The sequence below is a fragment of the Narcine bancroftii genome, chromosome 9 (genome assembly GCF_036971445.1).
Source record: "Narcine bancroftii isolate sNarBan1 chromosome 9, sNarBan1.hap1, whole genome shotgun sequence".
NCBI classification, from domain to species: Eukaryota; Metazoa; Chordata; class Chondrichthyes; order Torpediniformes; family Narcinidae; genus Narcine; species Narcine bancroftii.
Window position 1 is genome coordinate 100,128,019 of NC_091477.1, and position 19,988 is coordinate 100,148,006.

Below are 19,988 nucleotides of genomic sequence, written 5' to 3' on the forward strand. Positions count from 1 at the left end.
TTTTTTCTAATATATATATACTATCTTTATTCCTCTCGGTTGCAGAGAATGAAGGTTTTTGTTCACGTAACTTGTTTCCCAAAGTTCCACATTGAGACCTCAGTTTTTCATCATTTGGTAAGTGAATAGCTAGTTCCATTTTAATAACACAGATGACATTTAGCTTTAAATAAACATTCTGTGCTCAGAACAAGTAAGGTCAAAAGAGACTGCATGTGTGACAGATGGGACTTCAATGTAGGAGGTGGGAGTTGATCAAATTTGGATTTGGAAATCACAGGAGGGAATATTTGCTTTGTGGTGAGATACAATAAATAGTGAAAGAGCAAAGGATCCAGATGTTCAGGTACATAAGTCACTAAGCCACTGTTGCAAAAGGAAATTGCTGAAGTGACGAAGCAATGCAGGTGTGCAGCTTTCCTGTCTGCAGTTCAGTTCTGGCTATAACCAAGAAGAATTGATTGGCTTGATCAAAAATGATATTAGGCTATAAAGATTGTGAACTCAAAAGTAAATCAGATTTGACATAAAATAGGTTGGCATCTCATTATTGTCCATTATTGCATTACAGCCAAATTCACTAAGGAATAACTATTACGTAAAAGCTGAAAATAGATATTGTAAGGAGTAATAAGATAAGTTAGGAATAGAAAACCCTGGACAACAAAAAAGTTAAAGATGAAACCAAGTATCAGAAGCTTTTGCTTCCTCAACTCTTGCTTGAATATGATAACTGGAAAGAAAATGGGTCCAGTGTTAACTGGTTAAGCCTTTCAGAATTCTCTAATAAGAACTGAAAACTTCTTGGTCTTAAATTTAATTCAAATATTGTAAAAACACAAATTTGAAGGAAAAGAAAACACACAAAAATCTACTACAATACGCAGATTTCAGCTCTATCTAAACACGTTATCTACATTCTGGAAAATCAACAAAAATCTTGTGAACATTCAGCTCTTCAGGCAGCATCTCTGTATAGGAAAAGAGTTACTATTGCAGGTCCCTTCATCAGAACCAGTAATGAGAGAAAAACAATGTGATTTTCAGTAGTTGGAGGGTATGGGTGGGATGGGAATAGCTTCAAAAGGTTAAATCCAATTGGGTTAATATAATCAGTTATGAGCACATGAAGTGTATTTGTCTGTACAATGTATAGTAAATGGGAAGGCTGTGGGACATGCCCAGGAGGCCAGACCATGTGCATAAATTGAGAAAAAAAAATAGCAAAACAGATGAGAGGTAGATATAACCAAATCAGATGCTGCCAGAAAGAACAAGTTACCTTAAGGAAGAGGATTTGATATCAAGTCCAGAAGGCTGCAATGTGTCCAGATAAAAGAGGAGTTGTTCCTCAAATATGTGCTGGTCCTCGTTGCAGCTGTGCAGGAGACCATGGACAAGGTCAGATTGGAAGTGATTTGATGAGTTAAAGTGGAAAGCAACATAAATGTTTGGTTCACCCAGGCAGACCAATGCAAAACAATCACCCAATCTGTATTTGGTATCTCCAATGTAAGGAGACAACATAACACTGAATCCAATATATGAAATGCAAGTGAATGTCTGGAAGGACTGTTTGGATTCCTGGTCAATGAGAAGAGGTGAAAGGACAAGTGTTGCATTCTCCCACAGTGTATAGCAAGATGCCATAAGATATGGCATAAGTAGTGTTGGAGACAGAAGAGTACCATACATACAGGCCCTTTGGCCATGATGTTGTGCTGACCGACACAATTCTAATCAACAAACTCAACCTTCCCTACCTCACACCCATAACCCTTGATTTTATTTTTGCATCCATGCGCCCAAGAGTCTTTTAAATGTCCCTATTGTATCAGCCTCCACCACCATCCCTGGCAGTGCCACCTATTACTCTGTGTAAAATAAATAAAAATACCCTTGAAGTGTTCCCTAAACTTTCCTCCCCTCACCCTGTACAAATGTCCTCTGGTGTTTCCTACTCTTTTCCCAGGAGAAAGGTCCTGGCTGTCCATCCTATCTATGCCTCTCATAATTTTGTACTCCTCTAGTAAGTCACCTTTCATCCTTCTTTGCTCCAAAGAGAAAAGCCTTAGCTATGTTAATCTTGCTGCATATGGTACATTTTGATGGAAGGCTCAATCCCAAAACATTGGTTCTGTATCTTTATCTTTGCTACATAAAGTACATTGTTAGACCAGCTGAGTTTCTCCAGCATTGTGTTTTTTCATAAGACACATTCTCCAATCCAGGCAACATCCTGGTAAATCTCCTCTGCATCCTCTCTATAGCCCCTTCCTGCAATGAGTTGACCAGAACTGAACACAATATTCCAAGTGTGATCTAACCAGAGTTTTATACAGCTATGAATCTGAACCCCAAGATCCCTCTGTTCTTCCACACTGCTAAGAATCCTGCCATTTACCATGTACTCTGCCTTCAGGTTTGACCTTCCAAAATGCATCACTTCACACTTATCTAGATTGAACTCAACCTTTCACTTTTTCACTCAACTCTGTATCCTGTCTATTAAAGGAGCAGCTCCCTTTGGGCAAGAAGGGAAATGTGTTTGGCACTGAAATCTTGATGCAGCTGGCAGAAATTATAGAGGATGATCTGTTGAAAGCAGATGCTAGAGAGGTGAAAGGGAAAGACCAGGGAACTCTGCTCCACATTCATGCATTAAAATGATAAGTACAAAATAACTGTGAAGAATTCTGAATGCCCTTTCATAAACCATAATAGTAGTCAACTGTTAACTTTAAAGACAGAGTTTTGTACATAAAAGGTACAGGGAAACGATGGGTGTATGGAATGATTTCACAAACAAGCAGAGAAGCTTGAGACACAGACCTTGTGCTTGTCCAGAATCAAATCCCATATACTGTAACTCAGAAGTAATGATTTCCAGATAATTTCTGTCAGAACACCTTGGTAACATCTCAATCTTGGTGAGCAAAAACTCAATTGTAAAAGGGTGGAAACATAGGCAAGAAAGGTTCAAAAATTTTCTTCTGGTGACTTTGAGAATATTTTTTATTTCATACTTCTGAAGAAACTTAAAAATGAGCCTGGTTCTCTTCCAGCCATTGACTTGTATCTCATCAGGAGTTGCTTGGTTTGTGCTCTCAGGAACCAGGATTACAATTCAACCTTACTTAAGGCTTAAACTGGAAGGTCAGACTTTGACAGGTCCATGATGAAAATAATGAAAGTGGATGTTACATCTTGGGCAGGTCCACTTCTAGTCTGCAACTGTCCTAAGCCATTTTTACTTGCTTATCCACACCTGAACTACTATGGCAGAGAACACCAAGGCCGACTGCTGGAAAATTAGATTAGGTAGATAATTAATGGTCAGCATGACCAAGATGGTCAGTTTCCATGCTCTATGGTTGTCAGAATCTGTATGATAGTACAAATGGGGCCAAATGGCCTGTTTTGTGAGCTGTTGTTTTCTCTGGTTTCTACATTCACTGCCTCCATCTTCCAGGCTGACTTCGTTAGGTATATAAGCAGTTAATATTTATGATGCTTGGTGTTTAAAGTTGGCATTAGGCTGATAAATTTTAAGAGAACAGGAATCAGAATGAAATTAGTGATTTATTGGTTTTCTTTTAAACATTGCCATGCTCTCTTTCAATACAAAAGATGGTTCATACATTAATGAAAGGTATGTAGTTTCACATTGTTACTTATATATTTTCAATTAGTCATATAATTATTAATGTATACTTACACCTGAATGCAGATAAAGTGTTTTTGTTAAATCTTAAAGACAACTAATTTAAGTGATTTAAAAACAAATCTACTCACAATCATAGCTTGTAAGTAAAATATAAAATTTTACAAAGTGTATATTCTTACAAGATCTGAAATGAACAGGACTACAATCATTTGCTGACATTTTAATATTACTTTCTAAAGTTTATCTGATCACTTAATTATGACATAATTTATTTCTTTTACAGTTACCAATATATACAAAAAAGCCAAATGAACAATGGTGTTCACATTAAATATGGTAGCAGCTACACGTATCAAGTGGGACATGGAGATTCATCACAGGAACATTGGAGGTCTGGAAAGGAAAAAAACATTTTGTGCAAATCAACAGTTAACTGTTTTCATTTTAAAAAGTCAACATTGCTCTGGAAAATAGAAAATGACTAAGCCAAAAAAAAATCATCATGAATAGGGAGCAAATTAAAATGTGTAATTTAATCAACTATTTCAGGTACGAAACAGGGGACATGATAGAATGTTTAATAATGCTTGAATAGTTTATGATATCCAAATCCCTGGATACAGTACTATTATTGCATTTATCAAAACTCCAGCCAGTTCTGTCTATACTCTGTTCTACAGTAATATTTTTTGAGTGGTGAAGATGTTGCATTGTTGGAGGTTGATAAAGAAATATCACCAAACCACATTAAAATCATTGGTTAAAGGGTTATTAGAATTACTTTTCCCCCTTTATATGAATAGGAAAAAGAAATACTAAGAGACCTTTTCTGAAACACAAGTCATTGGTTTTGAGGTTACTAGAACAGCAATAACTTCCTCTGAGTCAGTAAAATGGGACTACATAGAAGTAATAAAACAAAATGACACTGAGTTCAGTGAGGAGGTTAACCTAGATGAGTCAAACCTGATTCACCATTCCAGAACTGCAAACTTTACTTAGCTGGATCATACTGTCAAAGAACCAAGTAGGAGTAATGTAACAATGAAGTCCACTAGAACTAGAATGAAGTAAACTTGGATAAAATTCATGAGAAAATATTGGTGAAGGTTCCAGTGAGTAGAGAATGCTTGAAATTGAATGTTTGACTTCACAGGATAATCTAGGCTGCAATGAAAACAAATAGGCATTTTGGTAGAAAGTATGGAACTGTGGAAAATGAGTAGTGAAATATAGGCTGTATTTCTGAATATGAATACACTATTTGACATGCTAGAGTTGTAAAAGTAGCCTTCTATGGTCTTTATTTTACTAAATTCATTTCCATGATACAAAATCAACTTTAAAGACTAATAGTCAATTGTAATTATTTTTTCCTCATGGATTTACCTTCTTCCTGCAAAATTTCACAACTACTTTAATTAATTGTCAGCATCCATGTTTCTCCTGTTCACAGATGATGTCATTGTTGGAGGAGGTTCAACCAAGTAGCTGTATGACAAAATCATCATCATCTAAAGCAAAAAATTAGACAAATTCAGACAATTAATTTTCATGTAAATACTATTACTAGTTGGATAAAAAATAACCAAAGCTTATACACTCTCCACTCTTTTATCAAAACCAAGAAGGTTGAGATGATGCACATGATCAAGCTTCTCTATGTAGACTCTACACCTTTTAAAATGATTAATTTTTCCATACTATGATGGACAGATACACACCTACAGATATTGATTGAGCACGTATCTGGTCTACACATGCCAGGATGGACCTAAAATTGTAAATATCCAGAAATAATCTCAGCACGCAGGAGCACTTCTAAGTTAGATTTGAGAGTCTGAATTGTTGAAAGAGTTAGAAAGGTGTTAGCCACAGCTTACCTCAAACTGTAACTTCTTGAGGCAAGACTGAGCTGAGCTTCAACATCTCAATCAAATTGCCATCCAAGATAAATGAGCTTCAACATTCAAGTATTATTTATATATTGTTGAACAGAAACCTTGCAGTTGTCTATACTGGGTAGGATGGACCCTCTGTTCATATAACTATCAAGTTTTACAAAATTATTAATCTCCAGAATTGTGCAATTTCCAAGTGGATTTCCCATTTATAAATTACAAATATGCAAGAAATTATGATAATAATCTGTATGTTTGTGAGATATACAATTTTAATTTTACTTACAGTTAGAAGCATCAGAAGACCCATCATGACTCCTAACATTATAAAAAGATTATTAATTAATCCTCCTGCCCACATAGGGCCCATGATTGTGGCAATTCCTCCTATTGAACGGCGTAATCCTTGACTGAATCCTACAAAAAGTAAACATTTCAGAGTGAAATACTGACAGACCAAAATGAATTTCAATGTCAAGATTTATATATCTTTAATATTTTCTTATTTCCTTACAACACAGAAGGAAGCTCATCAAATTTACACTGGCCCATGATGCATCACATTTCCTGTAACCTATCCTCACCATATTCCCATCAACTTGCCCCAGACTCCACCATTCACCTCTGCACAAGAAGCAATTTATGATGACTAATTAACCTACCAGCCTGCATGCTTTTAGGATAAGCGAGAAAAATCAGAGCACCCCAGGGAAACCAATGCAGTCACACGGGGAATGTGTAAACTTCATCCAGAATGCATCAGCTCAGGATCAAACCAGGCTCACTATAGCTGCCAGAGAAAATTATGAATGAAAGCCTTCCTTTATTAATATTATTTAATGAATAGTTGACTAATCAGAATAAAATGAGAAAACTAGTTTCTTCAACAGTCTTAATTATATTCTTTTGAACGTGTTGCAGAAACCTGAACTTATATTGCCAAAGAATTGTGGGTTATATTCTTCAGATACCTAAGAGTTGGGGTGAAGATGGGGAAAATCATCAAAGAATCAGAGTTCGGATTCACATATGTCAAAAAGAATAAACAAAAAAACAAATCTACAGCAACACAATGTTTCCTTGACCTTCATTCCCCTCTGAGGGGAACCATCCACTGAGAATTTTATATTTCAATAAAATCACATCATATTCTTCTAAATGCTAATGAGTAAAAGCTCAGTCTGCTGAGCCTTTCCTCATCAACCATTTGTTCTTCCCAGGTAACAACCTAGTGATATTTTTGTAACTTGTCTGCTTGTATACTCCTCCTTCAAGGCCAAAACTGCACCCATTGCTTCAACTGCAATCTCATGGAAGCTCTGGAAGTTGTCATGAGATTTCCCTACTTTTATATATCATTCCTTAAGAGCAAAAACCAATATGCCACTTGTGCACAGGTATGCGCCATTTAATGTCCACGATACAATCTGTGAAAGTGGCCGTTGTGCAAACACCATATTGTATACTTCGCAAAGCTATATGAGATACTGAACTTACACAAAATTAAACTGTTTTAATTTTTTTCTTCACTTTTTAAACTTTTATGTCAACACAATTTTAGCCTATATCACACACAGTTGATCAAAGTGGATCATGATCATCCACATCCCTGTTCTCCAGAGTTTTAGGTCGAGTACCCTTCATTAATTAACAGCCTTCTATAATGCCTGTAGGTTCTGCTGAGGCCTTTCTTGGGGAGGTATTGGCTTCTTCATGAAAATATGCCCAGTGTTGTTGGCCTAGCTTACTTTTTCTTTCCTTTATAAATTTCTTTATATGCAGCAAACACTTCATGAGCATTCCTCTCTATCAGTGAAAAACATTCAGTGTCTGGTCCTTCTCCTCATTATTCCAGAAAGCTGTAAAGAATTTGGCTAACCCATTAACAGTGAACCTCTTCTGCACCTATTCTTCTTCTCCTTCTGCAGTTTCCTTTTTCCTTGCCTCTTCTTCAGCTATTCATTCTTGCTCTAGCTCCAGCAACTCTTCATTTGTTAGTTCCTAAGGAACCACCTCTAGTTCTTCAATGTCCTCATCATCTATGTCACACATGTCAAACTCTGGCTCGCGGGACAAATTTGGCCCGCGATATAATTATATTTGGCCCGCAAGATCATATTAAATATATATTAGAGTTGGCCCGCTGGCCGCCGCGCCAGTATAGCGCATGCACACTGAAGGTGAAAATGAAGACGCCGGAGGTGTGGAGGGATCTCAGAGTCCCGAATCCCGGGGATCGGAGCGCCGCACTCAGCCCGCCCGGCTCCCGGACACACATACGCAGCTGGAGTTGGGGACCATCCTCGCTGGGTCTGCGCTTCAGCGGCGACGCCGGACCGAACGTCTCGTTGGCGATGCCTTCCCCCTCGCTCCGTGCGCGGCGGACCCTGCCTCCTGCTCCTTTTGTTGGAGACGAGCCCGGCGCCGTGAGATCGCAGTTTAATCCCTCTCCAACCATGGAAGGGGGGTGGGAGCAACGCACTCTTCTCAGCCAATTCCTCCACCGCCCCGGACGCCGGCGTTTCAACGGGGGGTTCGGGTGCCTTCGTCAGGCGACCGACCTGTTGGTCTAAGATAAGGGGAGAGCGTACAAACTCCAGACAGACAGCACCTGAACTCGGGTGAACGTGGAGCTGCGACCCCACATTACACATCAGGACTGTGTGTAAGATTGGGAGCAGTGAGACGGAAGCTTATTTTGTTCCTGTGATTTAAGCCTTTCTTGGGGTGGGGGGGGGGTCCTTCTCTGACCACTTGCCTAACAATGAACCTAATCAGATGTGGAGTTACCAATACAACAGTTCTCAACCTTTTTCTTTCCACTCGCGTCCCTGTGCCATTGGTGCTCTGTGATTATTAAGGGATTGCTTAAGGTGGTCTGTGGGTGGAAAGAAAAAGTGTGAAGACCACTGCTTTAATCATCCCTCATTGACTCGTCATGTGCACGGTTTCAGACGCTAAAGGAAATGGGCCAATGACAATGAAAGAGTTTATCCAAAACTATTATTAAACATTTATTTTAATAAGAAAATGTTTAACACTACACATGTTGAAAGAAGAGAAAACATGCAGATGTTGTTGAAAATTCAGGTTATTGTTTACCATGTCAACAACAGCTCTATTAATACTGTACTTGCAATTGCATCATCTTTTTCAAATCCCTTAAAGTCATGAACATACTGCTTCAGTGTGTGTGTGTGTGTGTGCTGTCACTCTGTCTTTAAAAGCCTGGCATTGACTTGGCCTCCTTATGGATGAAGGTCCTTTCAGGCATTCACTTCCAGAATAAGGAGGTTTCATCCACATTAAAATTTGCTGGAGCAAATAACCTCCCTCTTAGTTTATCTTAGCTTTCAAAAAATTCTTCTGCTGCCTTCACATCAGCACTTGCAGACTCACCATTCACTTTCACATCATGCAGTTGTTTGAAGTGCCTGAACCACCCGGAGCTAGCACTACATTCATTATCATAGTCTGGCCCTGCTTTTTCTTTAAGCATCTGGAACAAGCTTCGTGCCTTAGCAGTGATCGTCAACGTGCTGAGGAGGACTCGCTTTTGTGTTTGGTCTTCAATCCACAGCATTAGCAATTTCACCATATCTGATATACCTGTAGGTCCCTCTTGCATTTTCATTAGCTTTATAGCTTTCAGAATTTTTTGTTTGTTTTTGAGGATCGTCGTGATTGTTGAGTGCGATGTGCCTAAATCTCAAGCAATAGCATTCACTGTTTTACCATCTTTGTGTTGTTTAACAACCATTTGTTTCACTTCCAAATTGATACTTCTCCTTTGCCTTTGCTGCTGCTATCACAAGCACTGGGAGCCATGATAGATAGAAAGTACAGTACATAAGGGTTTTGAATATAAAAGACATGAGATACACGTGTTGTGTGCAGAAAGTTGTTGCGCACGTCCTGTTCTTCAATCAGGATTTCTGAACTCTATTATAATCTTATGAGAGCACAGACATAAAAATTAATTTCAACTATTTTTTTTTAATGTTTCTGAATTTCAAGCACATTGAAAACAGCAAAAGAGGCCATTTATAGTGGGGACATGACCTCAAAATGATCATCTACAAATTTGATTGCCACTTGGAATTTAAAGCCTCAATTTTGCTATGAGCGACATGGTATTAAAGATTATGTGATTGTAAAGTAAGAGCAGAAATAATTCTAGATGATGCATCAAATTGGGTACAGTCTGGCTAAATACAATGCCACATCTATACAATCACCATTAATAAATCATCACATATATTCATTCATTCAAAGCAAGCCTTTAATTCTATTCATCAGATTCTTTATTCCCTCACCTTGTGGAGAACAAGAATGCAAAATGGTTCTCTAACTCTGTCAACAATTGACCATTTACAGTTTGATGAGAAATGGGGAGTAGGAGTAATCTCAGTTAAACGAAAGAATTAAATCTGTCACTAACATTCAGCCAATGTACGTTTGCAGCAGCGAGTGAAATATGATCACATGAACAGTAGCATTCAGAATATCATTATGAGCCCAGAGGACCCCAAAACCCAGCAGCAATAGAAATTCACTAAGACAAATGGTTACTTAAATAAAAGTTACTTTTAATTATCTTTAAATATGAAAACAGGATCAAATTTTAACTTATTACTATTAACTTAACCCCCTTCTAATTCTAAGCGCACATGTATGTAATGTATATACAAGTTCAAAAAAAGTTCTCTGATTCACAGTCCAATCTCACTTCTCACTCTTCCAAGTTCAGGCAATTCTTATACTGTGCACAGAATTTAACATTTATGAATTTCACCAGGCTTTGGTGCTTGAAAGGTAAATCGTTACAGTTCAGGAAGGTTCTTGTCAGTTTTCAGAGAGAGATTTGTTGCTCGTTGGACATCCACAACTGATTCCTTCTGATCAGCCCCTTCAGTGTCTTGCCAAAGAAACTTGCCCCACCAGGATTTTCCAGATGATAACCTCTTTCTTTCAGGTCACCACAGAGTTCCTTTTTGTTTCCCTTATTTCGAGTGAAACATTATGCAGCCAGACCTCTCCTCTTGCTTTGACCAGGCTGAACTAAGAACTCATAACCCGGCTTCAAAAGTGTTTTTCCACAAGCTTGCCAGCTTGTCCTGTTCCAGTCCCAGCTGCTCCTGCTGAACTGTAGAACTGAATTCTCTCTCTCTCTCTCACTCAGAGAAAACCACATGACCCTCTTAGAACAGCCAAATGCACTCAGACAGACTATGGCTCCAGACCTAATCTTCTAAATTTGTTCATCTTTTGCTTTCCAAAATAATAATCCATTACTCCACAGCATGTCCAATTAACACCTACTTGCGAAGTCCTTATAGGGATTCTTCAAAGTTTGCGCAAAGGCACTGAACTGTCTGGCTCGAGCAAAACTCTGGCATTTAAAATGAGATCTGCTTTGAAGTGTTTGTATGTGAACTACACTGAAAAAACCTGCCACAATTTATCTCCTTTAAAACATATCTATATGCAATATAAAATATAACATAATCTGTCACAATATTCATGGGCTTACAGCTCTAATTTCTGAGTTTAAATTCTCAAAAACAAATGGAGCTCCAGGAGAAACACAGATATTCCATAGTTTAGTTTCTTCCCGATGTAGGTGCATCGTTACAGCATTCATGCAGCAACGCACAATTCAGATAATCACCCCTCACTTAGTCAAATAAAATAGGTTTTCACCTCATGTTATACAAACAAGTAATAGCAGATGATAGACAGCAACAGCAATGAGCAGGCAGCAGGATTGTTTAGGCTGGAAGTAGATGCGGTAACTTGTTACAGTTAACAGAAGGATGTATACTGAACAGCAGTGAAGATGTCAAAGTGCTTCAGGGAAGGAAAGTGAGTGCAATTTCAAGGGAGAAGGTGCTCAAAAAGATGAATAGACTAAGGGTGGTTAAGTCTCCCTGACCAGATGGATTTCACCCTTGGATTCTGAGAAAAGTAAGGGTAGAGATTGTTGAGACATTAGTAATGATTCTACTAAATAGAATAATCCCTAGTGTCGCCGAGAATATTCTCCCAGAATCACAGTGCGGCTTTCGCGCAAACAGAGGAACCACTGACATGGTCTTTGCCCTCAGACAGCTCCAAGAAAAGTGCAGAGAACAAAACAAAGGACTCTACATCACCTTTGTTGACCTCACCAAAGCCTTCGACACCGTGAGCAGGAAAGGGCTTTGGCAAATACTAGAGCGCATCGGATGTCCCCCAAAGTTCCTCAACATGATTATCCAACTGCACGAAAACCAACAAGGTCGGGTCAGATACAGCAATGAGCTCTCTGAACCCTTCTCCATTAACAATGGCGTGAAGCAAGGCTGTGTTCTGGCACCAACCCTCTTTTCAATCTTCTTCAGCATGATGCTGAACCAAGCCATGAAAGACCCCAACAATGAAGACACTGTTTACATCCGGTACCGCACGGATGGCAGTCTCTTCAATCTGAGGCGCCTGCAAGCTCACACCAAGACACAAGAGAAACTTGTCCGTGAACTACTCTTTGCAGATGATGCCGCTTTAGTTGCCCATTCAGAGCCAGCTCTTCAGCGCTTGACGTCCTGCTTTGCAGAAACTGCCAAAATGTTTGGCCTGGAAGTCAGCCTGAAGAAAACTGAGGTCCTCCATCAGCCAGCTCCCCACCATGACTACCAGCCCCCCCACATCTCCATCGGGCACACAAAACTCAAAACGGTCAACCAGTTTACCTATCTCGGCTGCACCATTTCATCAGATGCAAGGATCGACAATGAGATAGACAACAGACTCGCCAAGGCAAATAGCGCCTTTGGAAGACTACACAAAAGAGTCTGGAAAAACAACCAACTGAAAAACCTCACAAAGATAAGCGTATACAGAGCCGTTGTCATACCCACACTCCTGTTCGGCTCCGAATCATGGGTCATCTACCGGCACCACCTACGGCTCCTAGAACGCTTCCACCAGCGTTGTCTCCGCTCCATCCTCAACATCCATTGGAGCGCTTACACCCCTAACGTCGAAGTACTCGAGATGGCAGAGGTCGACAGCATCGAGTCCACGCTGCTAAAGATCCAGCTGCGCTGGATGGGTCACGTCTCCAGAATGGAGGACCATCGCCTTCCCAAGATCCTGTTATATGGCGAGCTCTCCACTGGCCACCGTGACAGAGGTGCACCAAAGAAAAGGTACAAGGACTGCCTAAAGAAATCTCTTGGTGCCTGCCACATTGACCACCGCCAGTGGGCTGATAACGCCTCAAACCGTGCATCTTGGCGCCTCACAGTTTGGCGGGCAGCAACCTCCTTTGAAGAAGACCGCAGAGCCCACCTCACTGACAAAAGGCAAAGGAGGAAAAACCCAACACCCAACCCCAACCAACCAATTTTCCCTTGCAACCGCTGCAATCGTGTCTGCCTGTCTCCCGCATCGGACTTGTCAGCCACAAACGAGCCTGCAGCTGACGTGGACTTTTTACCCCCTCCATAAATCTTCGTCCGCGAAGCCAAGCCAAAGAAGTAATGATCTTTCAGTATGCTCCCAGAGGACTGAAAAATTGCCAATGTCACCCCACTATTCAAGAAGGGAGGGAGGCAGCAAAAAGCAAGTTATAGGTCAGTTAGCCTGACATCAGTGGTTGGAAAGATGCTAGGTTACAGAGTACTTGGAGGCACATGACAGGATAGGCTAAAGTCAGCATGGTTTTCTCAAGGAAAAACTTGCTTGACAAATCTATTGGAATTCTTTGAAGTGACAAGCAGGGTAGATAAAGAAGATGTAGTGGATTTTGTGTGTTTAGATTTTAAGGAGGCCTTTGACAAGGTGCTGCACATGAGGCTATTTAATAAGATAAAAACCCATGGTATAACGGAAGCATACTAGCATGGGTAGAACACTGGCTGATTGGCTGGAAGTAGAGAGTTAGAATACAGGGATCACATTCTGGTTGGTTGCCAGTTTCTAGTTGTTTTCCCTCAGGAGTCAGGGTTGGGGATGATTCTTTTTATGTTGTATATTAATGATTTGGATTATGGAAAGAATGGCATTGGGGCCAAGTTTTCAGAAGGTGATGGAGGAGCAGGAAGTGGTGAGGAAACAGGGAGTCTGCAGAAGGACTTATATGGATTAGGGGAATGGACAGAGAAGTGACAAATGAAGTATAATATGGAAAGATTCTACCACTTTGGTAGAATAAAATAAACTGGCAGATTTTTTTTTGAAAATGGGGAGAAAATCTAAATACCCAGATACAAAGGAACCTGGGAGTTCTTGTACAGGATACACACATAGTGTAGATGTACATTAAACATTTGAAGAGGACATCCATTTTTAAGAAGCCAACAAGTTTGTTTGAGGTAGGAATTAACTATGCAAGATGAAAACATTGTGGCATTTGCTTAAATTCTCTCCAATTCTGCACAAACATCTTGCAGTTTTGCAAGACTGCACATTAATGAAATGGTCAATGAATACTCATGGAAGATCTGTGGATTCCTTAATTGTCAAGTCCATGAGACTTTGCATTTGTGAGAAGTGACAGTCACAACCTCGATTACTATTGAATATGACTGATACCAGAGCACAAGTATATGAGTTTTCCAAGCATCCATCCAATCATTTATGCCTTTGTGAGTCCAAAATTGAAATCACCAGCAACATGATAGAAAAATCTCAAGGCAAAGAAGCTGAGAATGTTGGTGCCCTTGATATTCCTGTGAGTTGTGACCATCTTTTCACCTGATAGTAAATTTCTGCCACCATCTGATGCTCAGGGTCACCTTAAACCATGGAGTTCAGATATATGAGGAAGCTTATCCTCTATAGATTCTGTATGTTGCACCTGTCTACTGATCCCTCTAACTATAGGCTAACAACTACAGACAACTCTTGCTCTTGTTGATGCAGTGTCTATTTCTCCTTCTGCTGGACAACTTAGATCTCATTGAAGACACAAATCACTAAGGGATTAATGTAATCAATGTCATTCTGTTAGATCAGAATTAAAAAATGTACACAGGTTTCAAAATAACCCTAAAAATTAATAAAATGACCTCCCACTGCAATTTCCATGGTATTTCTTGAAGGCAAGAAAACAGTTGTGTTATCATTGCTTTGACATATTTTACCTCCAAATTACTCACCTGCTTTAATTGAAAAAAAAATGCAAGTCCAACAAACCGTAGTTAAACAGCAAAAGCATTTAAACATTATTGGATTTGAACAATGAATTAATTGATTATGCCTCTCTTGCAGGGATTGATAATCACACAGCCTACCATGTTTCAACTTGTCGATGACCAAATTGGAGCCCTCTTCGTTTTGTCAGTAAAACCACTCATTTACCCCTGTACTCTGCATAGTTTTATATGCAGTCTAAAATGTAGATCTGTAGCCTTACGATACAATCACAAAAAGTTGTAGAAGAAACCACAACCAACTGACCTTGTGTTTTCTCTGCAGTAACTTTTGAAAACAAAGATACTTGTGCCACAGCAACAAAAGGCAACCCCAGAATTTGGAGAAACACACCTATGACAAACTCTGATAGCAAAATGGCATAGCTTCCTGTAAATAAAGGAGAATCACATGTTTTATAACCAATCTATTCAAAACAAAAATCTGTGGATAATTAGACAAAATATGATTGTATTTATTTGTATACATTGCAAATACACGTACTATGGAATAAGCTGCCATTATAGACTTGTAACCCTTAAAGTAAAAATATTGGTTGGGGCACAAGTTATCAGAGATGAAGAGGCATGAATCTCTACCAGGAATGGAGACCTTGTTCCTTGTATAAAAGAGGAATGCCTTCACTGAAGGCATAGAAATCTTGTGCTGCACATTGATACGTAAAGTTGATACTTTATGATAGTAATAACAAAAAAAATAGCATCAGAGGGAATCACCAGGAACTATTTAAATCAAAATAAGGCAAACAGAGACATTTTTCACATATGATCACACATGCACTATCCAACAGAAACATCAATAAATAATTTTCTGTGACCTACCTGATCATCAAAATGTAGCATTTATTTCCTCTTGTTCAAATTAAGTTCAATTGTAAGAACTTGGTTGATATGCAAATACCGTAGCTTCCAAATACAAGCAGGGGTAGATATTGTTGAGGCATTGGTAATGATCTTTCGGTAACCAAGATTCTGGTATGCTCCCAGAGGACTGGAAAATTGCCAATGTCACCCCACTATTCAAGAAGGGAGGGAGGCCTCAGAAAGGAAGTTATAGGTCAGTTAGCCTGACGTCAGTGGTTGGGAAGATGTTAGGTTACAGAGTACTTGGAGGCACGTGACAGGATAGGCCAAAGCCAGCATAATTTCCTGAAGGGAAAAACTTGCTTGCAAATCTATTGGAATTCTTTGAAGAAGTAACAAGCAAGGTAGATAAAGAAGATGTAGTGGATTTTGTGTTTGTATTTTAATTTCAAAGTCAGACATATTTACCCAATTCAGAATAAAGAAATGGGCATGTACTTCATCATAGAACAATATTTTTCTATCAATAGTAATAGCTTGTTAGAGAAATGTTTATTCTTGAAAACCTAATTAGAAGGTGTACAAGAAAGTAGGCACAAATATAACAAACTTGTTACCTTTTGGCTTTGCCAAGAATATTAAACACCAAATACAAGAAATGTTGCATATGATAAGACCCATTGCCAGGATTACTCGATCAGCAAATTTAGTGCTCAGCCACCTCACAATAAAAAAATCCAACTATTACCTATAAAATAGAAAATAAGGTCATCCCAAATCTGTGTTGAATAACTGTTGATTATTGAAAGTTAAATTCACAACACATCATAATATTGACATTATTTTAACTTACCTCGAAACCACATACACAGTACATCAAACTGTTCTCCAATTCTCCAAAGTTGAAATATTTCTGTGTGATTGGGGTAACCATTGTCTAAAGTTAAAAAAAACATACACTATTAACTTGTTGCACATTAAACATATTATGTTTCAAAAGGCTAGACAAAGTAGCTGAACAAAAGTATGCAAAACATTACACAGAAATATGAAGTGGTATTAAAATTGGATTTAATCCTGCTTTTGCAGACAGATGTAGGTGGACAAACTTCATTAGGTGGGTGCTAATACTGAAGTGGTATGAGAATATCTTGAATAGAAATGCAATTAATTTTGAGTACTAGCTAGGCTTTTTTTTTTAAATCAGAGTCTTTACTGCAGTCTTTAGTTGTTTCTCAGTAATGTGAAATGGGCCAAACCTGTGGAATATTTACTTGTCATTCTTTAGACTTCAGGAGAAGGCCAAGATGAATCATTAATGTCTTTTGCACTCAATTGCTGAACTATGCATGCAAATAAATCTTGGATTATAGTTCAACCAGATTAGTATCACAGTTTTATCATGTTTGCTATTGTTCCTGGGTTTAACTTTCTTCATGTCTCAATGAATACATTTGTCTTATTGGCTTGATAAAAATAGCTGAGCTATCTGCAAAGTTGTAGATTGTGGCAGATTATAATATAGCTGTGGTCAAGGGTCCACAGCATCTTGTGGAATGCCAAATTTTGATCCATTCCATTGATCACCAGGAAAATGGAGAATCTGATTGGTATGAAGATTTCATTTCTACTCAGATCACATCTAAATACTCCTCTTTTAATTCAGCATAATTGCGCAATGTAAACTGCTAAGGCCAAATTCAGGACCACATTTTTACGTCACCTGCTACAAACAGTGTCTGACACTTAAGTTTTCTAAGAAGGTCTGTAACGTGCAATCAAGTGATTGTTGATGTTGTTTGTTGAAAGTATATTTGTGCCTTTGATACTTAACTATTTCTTCTCAGAATTAGCCAATGACCATTCCTTCAGCCAATAGGAAAGTTTCCATGCTCAATGTCTGAGCTAATGCCATGAGAGTTCACTGGGTCTGGATTCACTTCTATGCTACATTGCATCAGCACCACAACGACCATACGATCATATTGCTAATTCTAGTGGAGCTTTGAATACCTCTAAAGCAGTCTGGTTGAAGAGAGTAATGAATTGTGCTGTAAGGACAACGACCACTTCCTCACGTAGGTATTCTGGAATAAATAAATCAGAATCAGGATTTATGGTCATGAAATTCAGTGTTTGCAGCAGCATCTTAGTGAAAATATTCAGATTAGAAACCATCTTACAACATTACAATAAAAAAGTAAAAAATAATAGTGCACGATAAGTGAGGCAGTGTCTTGGGTTCATTGATTATTCAGGAATCTGATGGCAGTGGGGAAGAAACGGTCCCTGTGCCATTGAGTGCTCATCTTTAGGCTCCTGTACTTTTTTCCCCCCAATGATAGCAGAGTGAAGGAGCATGGCCTGGGAGGAAGGGGTCTTTGAGGATAGGAGGCTGTTTCATTTATATCTGCTAATGCTGAAGTGGTATGAGAATATCTTGAATAGAAATGCAATTAATTTTGAGTACTAGCTAGGTTTTTTTTTAAAATCAGAGTCTTTACTGCAGTCTTTAGTTGTTTCTCAGTAATGTGAAATGGGCCAAACCTGTGGAATATTTACTTGTCATTCTTTAGACTTCAGGAGAAGGCCAAGATGAATCATTAGTGTATTTTGCACTCAATTGCTGAACTATGCATGCAAATAAATCTTGGATTATAGTTCAACCAGATTAGTATCACAGTTTTATCATGTTTGCTATTGTTCCTGGGTTTAACTTTCTTCATTTCACTGCCTCATATAAATGTCCTCTGTGGAGTGGCCTGGTGCCTGTGCTGTAGCAGAGTGAGTTAACAACCCACTGGAGTTTATTCTTGTCCTGAGAGTTGGCACCTCCATACCAGGCAGTGATGTAGCCAGCCAGAATGCTCTCCACGGTACACCTGTAGAGGTTTACGAGAGTCTTTGGTGACATATTGAATCTCCTCAGACACCTCTCGCATAGTCGCTGTCGAGCCAGAATATTTTTGATTGGTGATTTATATGACACTGATACTAAATTGAAGTTAATCAATTACCAACAAAAGTTTTTGACTGTAACAATAGCGGTGACACAAAAATGTATGGCAGCAACATGGAAGTCAGATAATTTTATAAGGTTGGATAGATGGCAGATGGAAATTCAAAATTGTATAAGATTGGAAAAGATTACTTATAGTTTAAGGAATCAACCTGAGAATTTTTATATGATTTGGAAACCATATATGGATTTCATCAGTAAGAGTCCATCCACATTGACCATAACACCCACTCCTCCCAATTAATATGCACAGGAAAGAATAATGTGTTAGGAATATATGAATAGTGAATGATAAATAAATTCAGTTTTTTTTTCCTTTTTTTCTTTTGGAGAGGGGGATAAAAAGAAAAAATTACATATCATTTTGTATCATTTTTATTACATTGTATTATTATGTGATGAAGAATTATATGTATGTATTGATGCAAATGAAAAATAAAATTTTCAAAAAAGAATCAAGAAAAAATTAAAATGCAATATATAAGAGTTTATTGTCATATATATTTGTAAAATGGACATATGCACCAAAATTCTTATTTCCTGCAGTTGGAAAGGAAGTACGTAAAAAGAGAAAATAAAAACAAAAAAATATATAGAGCAGAAATCCCAAGGGTTTGCACGAGGTTGCATACTGGTCCAGTTAAACAAAACAAGATCCAATTTACTGCTACACTGTGTACAATATGCCTTTCACTACCCAGGATTACTTAAAAATGAGGATCACTGAGCAGCATGAAATCTTATCATCTTAGAGAAATGTCAGTCACACATTTCAATGTATTTCAACACAAGGGCAAAGGATGAAAAGTATTAATATATTAATTAGTATAATTTAACAATGATCAAATTGTATATTTTTCAACCATAAACAGAAATTGATATTTATTGTACAATATTTTGCCCATTTCTGAAGGTTTTGGTGTCCATTAAGAAATTAATTCCTGTACTTTTGGAGGATTTTTTTTGTTTACACTGGCATTTTTAAAATCAGCAAATCAAATTCTTTGAGCCTTGTTATTGCACACATATCACTCTTCCAGCTACAAAGGAGGGTTCCTACTCACTGAATACTGTAATGACGAAAGTGAACTGGGAGCTTGGTTCTGTTGGTCAACAGCTGGTAAAGGAGAGTGCCCGCAGAAGCACGAAAACACCAAGGTAACACAAAGCATACATTTTGTCACAAAAATTACTTCATTACTTACAGCCAAGTTTTATTTGTGCAATATTTTTCTGAAGCTTTGACATTTAAAACTGTATCTTACTTTCACTAAGATTTGTCCATACATGCTGGAAGTTTTAGGAAAAAAAAATTGAATGGCTACCAGAGCTGCTGTAATGGCAGTGCTGCTGCAGACCTGAGAGAGTGGACGACAGCACTGCTCCAAAGGATTCAACTA

At 38.4% G+C, this 19,988-nt stretch overlaps 1 protein-coding gene and 1 long non-coding RNA gene across 7 annotated transcripts in view; one reads left to right on the forward strand and one right to left on the reverse strand.

Moving 5' to 3' along the window:
- The window catches only part of LOC138742515 (uncharacterized), a 34,332-nt gene extending 19,165 nt beyond the window's left edge, over positions 1-15,167 (forward strand). The window contains exons 3-5 of one of the 6 annotated variants that reach the window (XR_011344243.1): positions 46-117; positions 3,951-4,216; positions 14,824-15,167. This is a non-coding gene — a long non-coding RNA (uncharacterized lncRNA). The other 5 variants (XR_011344242.1, XR_011344241.1, XR_011344244.1 and 2 more) reach the window with 5 other exon arrangements.
- Positions 3,564-19,988, reverse strand: part of mfsd8l1 (major facilitator superfamily domain containing 8-like 1) — a 34,151-nt gene continuing 17,726 nt past the window's right edge. Inside the window, 7 exon segments of the mRNA XM_069897020.1 lie at positions 3,564-4,060; positions 5,057-5,181; positions 5,855-5,985; positions 15,013-15,135; positions 16,187-16,310; positions 16,408-16,506; positions 17,583-17,656. Coding sequence (XP_069753121.1) covers positions 5,089-5,181; positions 5,855-5,985; positions 15,013-15,135; positions 16,187-16,310; positions 16,408-16,506; positions 17,583-17,656 — 644 coding nt within the window. The 3' untranslated portion in view covers positions 3,564-4,060; positions 5,057-5,088.